At 44.9% G+C, this 8,646-nt stretch overlaps 1 protein-coding gene across 3 annotated transcripts in view; it reads left to right on the plus strand.

Annotated features, from left to right (window-relative positions):
- The window catches only part of VHL (von Hippel-Lindau tumor suppressor, E3 ubiquitin protein ligase), a 10,537-nt gene extending 2,331 nt beyond the window's left edge, over window positions 1-8,206 (plus strand). Inside the window, exons 2-4 of one of the 3 annotated variants that reach the window (XM_011952276.1) lie at window positions 735-857; window positions 4,331-4,553; window positions 5,245-6,608. In XM_011952276.1, the coding sequence (XP_011807666.1) occupies window positions 735-857; window positions 4,331-4,509 (302 nt within the window). In that variant the 3' untranslated portion in view covers window positions 4,510-4,553; window positions 5,245-6,608. Of the gene's footprint in view, window positions 1-734; window positions 858-4,330 lie in introns of all 3 variants that reach the window. The other 2 variants (XM_011952275.1, XM_011952277.1) reach the window with 2 other exon arrangements.
- Window positions 8,207-8,646: the final 440 nt, after the last annotated feature.

Below are 8,646 nucleotides of genomic sequence, written 5' to 3' on the forward strand. Positions count from 1 at the left end.
TATATATATATATATATATATATATGAGGTGGAGTCTGGATCTGTCACCAGACTGGAGTGCTGTTGTGCAATCTTGGCTCACTGCAGCCTCCCAATGGAACCTCCCCACTCCCTGGTTCAAGCGATTCTCCTGCCTCAGCCTCCCGGGTAGCTGGGATTACAGGAGCTTCAAGTATGTGCTCTTTGCTTATTGTCTTATACCTTGAGCATGTCACTTGCCCTCTCAGACTTGTTTTCTCATTTGTAAATGGATCTGTTGTGAGGACTGACTGAGATAATGTTACTAGAAGGGCTTTGTATGATATTTAAGCAGAGTGAGAGGCAAGCTTTTTAGCTTTTTGTGTAGGTCAGGGGAAATGGAGAAAATAGGTGCCCTGACTCAGACCAGTGTAGCTCTTTTTTTTTTTTTTTGGAGATGGAGTCTTGCTCTGTTGCCCAGGCTGGAGGGCAGTGGCGCGATCTCAGCTCATTGCAAGCTCCACCTCCCTGGTTCATGCCATTCTCCTGCCTCAGTCTCCTAAGTAGCTGGGGCTACAAGCACTCGCTACCACACCCGGCTAATTTTTTTGTATATTTAGTAGAGACGAGGTTTCACCACGTTAGCCAGGATGGTCTCTATCTCCTGACCTCGTGATCTGCCCGCCTCGGCCTCCTAAAGTGCTGGGATTACAGGCGTGAGCCACCGCGCCCGGCCACCAGTGTGGCTCTTTAACAACCTTTGCTTGTCCTGATAGGTCACCTTTGGCTCTTCAGAGATGCAGGGACACACGATGGGCTTCTGGTTAACCAAACTGAATTATTTGTGCCATCTCTCAATGTTGACGGACAGCCTATTTTTGCCAATATCACACTGCCAGGTACTGATGTTCAGTTTTACTTTTTAAAAAGATAAGGTTGTTTGTTGTGGATAGGCCACTTGAAAAATTAAGCCCAGTCCTTAATTTTTGCCTGATGTCAGGCAAGGTATCCAATCTTTTTGTATCCTATTCTCTACCATAAATAAAATGGAACTGATGTATTTGTATGTTCTGTGTTAAAGATGTTATGGTGTCTCAAAAGCACTTTGGGCTCTTAAGAGACAAGCGAAATTAAAGTATCACATCATAGGTTAGTTTTGTAGAATTGTAAAATTATGAATGCCTTTTGTTTCCCTGGCTGAATTGTGCCCTGGAGCTCCAGGAGAACAATGTGTAGAGCATGAGATATTTTGGCTTATTTGTTGTTGACTTCTAATTTTTTTTATTTTTTTTGAGATGGAATCTCGTTGTGTTGGCTAGGGTGGAGTACAGTGGTGCGGTCTCGGCTCACTGCAACCTCCGTCTACTGGGTTCCAGCAATTCTCCTGTCTCAACCTCCTGAGTAGCTGGGACTACAGGCGTGTGCCACCCACCCCACTAATTTTTTGTGTTTTTAGTAGAGACAGGGTTTCACTATGTTAGCAGGATGGTCTCCATCTCCTGACCTCATGATCTGTCTGCCTCAGCCTCCCAAAGTGCTGGGATTTACAGGTGTCAGCCGCAGCACCCGGCCTGTGTATTTTTATTTTTATTTATTTATTTATTTGAGACGGAGGAGTCTCGCTCTGTCGCCCACACTGGAGCGCAGTGGCATGATGTTGGCTCACTGCAGGCTCCGCTTCCTGGGTTCGTGCCATTCTCCTCCCTCAGCCTCCCCGGTAGCTGGGACTACATGCGCCTGCCACCATGCCTGGCTAATTTTTTTTGTATTTTTTAGTAGAGATGGGGTTTCACCGTGTTAGCCAGGATGGTCTCGTTCTCCTAACCTTGTGATCTACCCCTCTTGGCTTCCCAAAGTGTTGGGATTACAGGCGTGAGCCACTGCGCCTGGCCTATGTATTTTTAATTTAACACAATCAAGCTCACAGTGCCAATCAGAGGTGTATTTATTTTTGTTTGTATTTTTAGAGAGTCTCACAGTGTCATCCAGGCTGGAGTGCAGTGGTATGATTACGGCTCACTGCAACCTCTGCATCCCAGGTACAAGTGATTCTCCTGCCTCAGCCTCCTGGGTAGCTGGGGTTATAGGTGCCTGCCACCACACCTGGCTAATTTTTGTATTTTTAGTAGAGACGTGGTTACACCATATTTGCCAGGCTGATCTTGAACTCCTGACCTCAGGTGATCCGCCCACCTCAGCCTCCCAAAGTGCTGAGATTACAGGCGTGAGCCACCGCGTCCGGCCTGTTTTTTTTTTTTTTTTTTTAATCATTGAAGATTGGTATAATACTTCGCTATTTGTTTGAAGCTCAAATGATTTTATCAGGGTACACCCTAATAAACTGATGTTCCTGTGGGTAAAAAAACTCACTAAAGACCAGCAATGTGTGGAGGCTCATGCCTATAATCATGCCTGTAATTCCAGCACTTAGGGAGGCTGTGGTGGGAGGGTTGCTTGAGGCCAGGAGTTCTTGACCAGCCTGGACAACAAAGTGAGACCCCAGCTCTACAAAAAAACTTTTTTTTAATTACCTGGCCATCTTAGCATGTGCCTGTAGTCGCAGCTATTTGGGAGGCTGAGGTGGGAGGATCCCTTGAGCCCAGGAGTTCGAGGCTGCAGTGAGCCATGATCACACCACTGCACTCCAGCCTAGTCAGAGTGACAGAGTGAGACCCTGTCTCAAAAAAGAAAAAAACAACAACAACCCACAACCCCCCCTCAAATACAAGGGTTTCATAGGACTCAAATTAATATATGTGCATAGATTCTGTTTTAAGGAAGTAGATATATAAAAATGAGCATTGCTGAGTTAACATTTGGTAAATTTGCCTTATAGAATACCCTTTTTTTTTGAGACGGAGTCTTGCTCTGTCGCCCGGGCTGGAGTGCAGTGGCCGGATCTCAGCTCACTGCAAGCTCCGCCTCCCGGGTTTACGCCATTCTCCTGCCTCAGCCTCCGGAGTAGCTGGGACTACAGGTGCCCGCCACCTCGCCCGGCTAGTTTTTTTTTGTATTTTTAGTAGAGACGGGGTTTCACCGTGTTAGCCAGGATGGTCTCGATCTCCTGACCTTGTGATCCGCCTGTCTCAGCCTCCCAAAGTGCTGGGATTACAGGTTTGAGCCACTGCACCTGGCCTAGAATACCCTTAAGGAGTATGTTTCCAGTGAGTGTAAAATGGGAATTGGGATACCCAATTCAGTTGTACTAGATTTTCTAAGTACACATTGTTTTGGTTATGTGTTTTGTGACTATCACCCCAAAACTAATAACCACCGTTTGTTTTTTTTTTTTTTTTTTGGTGACAGAGTCTCACTGTGTCACCCAGGCTGGAGTGCAGTGGTGTGTCATCTTGGCTCACTGCAACCTCTGCATCTTGGGTTCAAGCGATTCTCCTGCTTTAGCAGCTGGGACTACAGGTGTGCACCACCAAGCCTGGCTAATTGTTTGCATTTTAGTGGAGACTGGGGTTTCGCCATGTTGACCAGACTGATCTTGAACTGCTGATCTCAGGCAATCTGCCTGTCTCAGCCTCCTAAAGTGCTAGGATGACAGATGTGAGCCACCGCACCTGGCCCACCATTTTATTTGTTTATAATTCTGTAGTCCAGGCTGGGCTCAGCTAGGCGGTTACTCTGCTGGTGGTAGTCATTGGTATGGCTGTCTTTTGCTGGCAGCTGGGGGCTGGACCTTTCCCCCCTTTTTTTTTTTTTTTCCTTTTTTCTTTTTTTTCAAGATGGGTTCTCACTCTGTCACCCAGGTTGGAGTACAGTGTCATGATCTCAGCTCACTGCAGCCTCTGCCTCCAGGGCTCAAATGATCCTCCCACCTCAGCCTCCCCAGTCGCTGGGACCACAGGCACGTGCCACCATGCCTGGGCAATTTTTTGTATCTTTTATAGAGACGGAGTTTCGCCATGTTGCCCAGGCTGGTCTCGAACTCCTGAGCTCAGGCGATCCACTCACGTCAGCCTCCCAAAGTGCTGGGATCACAGGCATGAACCACCATGCCTGGCCAGGGCCTGTTCCTCTTTATGTGGTCTCTCTAGCACGGCAGCTCAGGGCTTTCAAAAGTATAAAAGCAGAAGTCGACAGGCCTTTTTAAGGCTTCGACCCAGAATTGCAACGTCGCTTCATCCACATTCAGTTAGTTAAAGCAGTCACAGCCCAGCCCATTTCAAGGTGAAATTACTACCATGAGGTGTCCATAGGGGGCCATCAGTATAACACACTGCCACATACGTGCACTCATTTTTTTTCTGTAACCTAAAGTGAGATCCATCAGTAGTAAAGGTAGCTGTTGGCAAAGCCTCTTGCTCATTCCTTATACTGAGACCCTAGTCTGCCACTGAGGATTTGGTTTTTGCTCTTCCAGTGTATACTCTGAAAGAACGATGCCTCCAGGTTGTCCGGAGCCTAGTCAGGCCTGAGAATTACAGGAGACTGGACATTGTCAGGTCGCTCTACGAAGATCTGGAAGACCACCCAAATGTGCAGAAAGACCTGGAGCGACTGACGCAGGAGCACATTGCAAATCAACGGATGGGAGATTGAAGATTTCTGTTGAAATGTACACTCTTTCATCTCAGCTTTTGATGGTACTGATGAGTCTTGATCTACATACAGGACTGGTTCCTTACTCAGTTTCAAAATGTCTCATTCTCAGAGTAAAATAGGCACCATTGCTTAAAAGAAGGTTAACTGAGTTAACTAGGCATTGTGATGTTTAGGGGCAAACATCACAAAATGTAATTTAATGCCTGCCCATTAGAGAAGTATTTATCAGGAGGAGGTGGTGGCATTTTTGCCTCCTAGTAAGTCAGGACAGCTTGCGTGTAAGGAGGTTTGTATAAGTAATTCAGTGGGAATTGCAGCATATTGTTTAATTTTAAGAAGGCAGAGGCATCTGCTTTTAATGGATGTATAATACATCCATTCTACATCCATAATGGTTGGTGACTTATCTGCCTCCTGTTCTGGGAAGACTGAGGCATCCTTGAGGCAGGGACAAGTCTTTGTCCTCTTTGAGACCCCAGTGCCTGCACATCATGAGCCTTCAGTCAGGGTTTGTCAGAGGAACAAACCAGGGGACGCTTTGTTAGAAAGTGCTTAGAGGTTCTGCCTCTATTTTTGTTTGGGGGTGGGAGAGGGGACCTTAAAATGTATACAGTGAGCAAATGTCTTAAAGGGAATCATTTTTATAGGAAGCACTTTTTAAATTTTCTAAGTTGTGCACTTTTCTTGGTCCACTCTTGTTGAAGTGCTGTTTTATTACTATTTTTAAACTAGAATTGACTTTCTATAGTTGTGATAATAGCATTTTTGTAACTTGACAGCTGCACAGAAAATAGGAGAAAATCTGCATGTTTGATTCTAGTATTAATGGGCAAATAAGGTTTTGCTAAATGTGCGTATTTCTGTTCTTTTTTGTAAATATGGGACATTCCTGATTGATTTGGGTGTTCTGTTTTGTTTTGTTTTGTTTTTTTGAGACGGAGTCTCGCTCTTGTCACCTGAGCTAGAGTGCAGTGGCGCCATCTCGGCTCACTGCAACCTCTGTTTCTTGGGTTCATGCGATTCTCCTGCCTTAGCCTCCTGAATAGCTAGGATTATAGGTGCCTGCCACTTCGCCTGCCTAATTTTTGTACTTTTAGTAGAGACGGGGTTTTGCTATGTTGGCCAGGCTGCTTTCAAACTCCTGACCTCAGGTGATCCGCCCACCTCAGCCTCACAAAATGCTGGGATTACAGGCGTGTGAGCCACCGTGCCTGGCTGATTCAGCATTTTTCATCAGGCAGGACCAGGTGGCACTTCCACCTCTAACTTCTGGTCCTACCAGTGGATTCATGGAGTAGCCTGGAATGTTTCATAGTTTTCTAAATGTACAAACTCTTATAGGCTAGACTTAAACTCATTAACTCAAATTCAATACTTCTATCAGACTCAGTTTTTTGTAACTAATAGCTTTTTTTTTTCCAATTTTTATTTTATTCCTCCCCAATAGCTTTTAAAAAAATATCCCCAGTAGAGAAACATTTGGAAAAGACAGAAAACTAAAAAGGAAGAAAAAAGATCCCTATTAGATACACTTCTTAAACACAGCCACATTAACAGTTTGAACTGTTTCCTTTCACCCTTTTTAGGGCATATATTGGTTGATTTTTACATAGTTGAGATTGTAGTCTTTATACAGTTTTATACCCTACTTTTTCATTTAACTTTGTAACTTAACTATTTCTCTATGTTGTTATAAGCTTTTCACAAACATTAGTGTAGTCTTCCTTTTATAATTAATGTTTGGGGGTATTTCTTGGAATCTTTAATTCCTTATCCTAGCCTTTGGGCACAATTCCTGTGCTCAAAAATGAGAGTGATGGCTGGCATGCTGGCTCACGCCTGTAATCTCAGTGCTTTGGGAAGCCAAGGAAGAGGATTGCTTGAGCCCAGAACTTCAAGATGAGCCTGGGCTCATAGTGAGACCCCATCTATACAAAAAAATTTTAAAAAATTAGTGTGGCGGCACACATCTGTAATCCTAGCTACTTGGCAGGCTGAGGTGAGAAGATCATTTGAGTTTAGGAATTGGAGGCTGCAGTGAGCCATGAGTACGCCACTGCACTCCAGCCTGGGGGACGGAGCAAGACCCTGGCTCAAAAAAAAAAAAAAAATCAGGCCAAGCATAGTGGCTCATGCCTGTAATCCCAGCACTTTGGGAAGTTGAGGCGGGCAGATCACCTGAGGTCAGGAGTTCAAGACCAGCCTGGCCAACATGGTGAAACCCTGTTTCTACTAAAAATACAAGAATTAGCCAGGTGTGGTGACGCACGCCTGTAATCCCAGCTACTCAGGAGGCTGAGGCAGGAGAATTGCTTGAACCCAGGAGGCGAAGGTTGCAGTGAGCTGATATCGCACTGTTGCACTCTAGCCTGGGTGACACAGCGATACTCTCTCCAAAAAAAAAAAAAAAAAAAAAATTCAAATCAGAGTGAAGTGAATGAGACACTCCACAGTTTTCCTTCTACTGCAAATTTCAACTGATTTTAGCCCCTTCTTTCAACATTCAACAAATAAGTCTTTTTTTTTTTTTCTTTGAGATAGAGTCTCACTCTGTTGCCCAGGCTGGAGTGCAGTGGCATGATCTCTGCTCACTGCAAGCTCCACCTCCTGGCTTCAAGCGATTCTCCTGGCTCACCCTCCTGAGTAGCTGGGATTACAGGTGCCCGCCACCATGCCCGGCTAATTTTGTATTTTTAGTGGAGATGGAGTTTCACCATGTTGGCCAGGATGGTCTTGATCTCCTGACCTCGTGATCCACCCACCTCAGTCTTCCAAAGTGCTGGGATTACAGGCGTGAGCCCCTGCGTCCAGCCGGCCTTTTTTTTAACCTTTGTGTCAAAATGATAGTTCATGTTCCTCTTGTTAAAACATGCAGGCCAGGCACGGTGGCTCATGCTTGTAATCCCAGCATCTTGGGAGGCCGAGGCAGATGGATCACCTGAGGTCAGGAGTTCAAGACCATCCTAGCCAACATGGTGAAACCTTATCTCTACTTAAAATACAAAAATTGCCAGGTGCAGTGGTTCACACCTGTAATCCCAGCACTTTGGGAGGCCGAGGCGGGCATATCAGGAGGTCAGGAAATCGAGACCATCCTGGCTAACATGGTGAAACCCTGTCTCTACTGAAAAATAGAAAACATTAGATGGGCGTGGTGGTGAGCGCCTGTAGTCCCAGGTACTCGGGAGGCTGAGGCAGGAGAATGGCCTGAACCCAGAAGGCGGAGCTTGCAATGAGCCGAGATCATGCCACTGCACTCCAGCCTGGGCAACAGAGTGAGACACTGTCTCAAAAAAGAAAAAAAACAAAACAAAAATTATCCGGGCATGGAGACGGGCACCTGTAATCCCAGCTACTTGGTAGGCTGAGGCAGGCGAATCTCTTGAACCTGGGAGGTGGAGGTTGCAGTGAGCCAAGATCACACCATTGCACTCCAGCCTGGGCAACAAGAGTGAAATTCCATCTCAAAAAAAAAAACAAAAAACAAACAAAAAAAACCATGCAGTTTGAGTACTGTGTTTTTGGTGTTGTCCAAGGAAAATTAAAAACCTGTAGCGTGAATAATACATGTTTTTCATTTGAAATCTTGTGAATGTATTAAATATATAGCTCTTAAGAGACTGTGAAGTTCCTATTTTAAGTTTTTTTTTTTAAAGCTGTTCTTTAATACATTAAGTGGTGCTGAGTAAAGGAAATAGGCAAGGTGTGTTGTGTGGTGTTTTAACCAGGCACTTATCTCTCAGAGAGTTTTGAAACCTGTTTACATAAAGGCCCAGGATGAGAAGGAGATCCAGACATAAGCCACCAGCCTCATTCCAAGTCTCTTCTCTTTCCAACCCTGGATTTTCTTTTTTACTTAACATTGTTTCTTTTAGCTTTATTTTTCTAATAAAAGCAATGTATCACTATACAAAATTAAACACTATAGAAAAATATTAAGAAGAAAAACATTCACTTCAGAAACAAAGTTTTTTCCCATGAAAACAGAACCCAAAAAGGTAATTGGTTAATATTTCACCAGCAATTAATTATGTTGAGAATAGGCCGGGTGCAGTGGCTCAAGCCTGTAATCCCAGCACTTTGGGAGGCCGAGACGGGCGGATCACGAGGTCAGGAGATCGAGACCATCCTGGC

Source organism: Colobus angolensis, unplaced genomic scaffold (genome assembly GCF_000951035.1).
Source record: "Colobus angolensis palliatus isolate OR3802 unplaced genomic scaffold, Cang.pa_1.0 Scaffold34, whole genome shotgun sequence".
Taxonomy (NCBI): Eukaryota; Metazoa; Chordata; class Mammalia; order Primates; family Cercopithecidae; genus Colobus; species Colobus angolensis.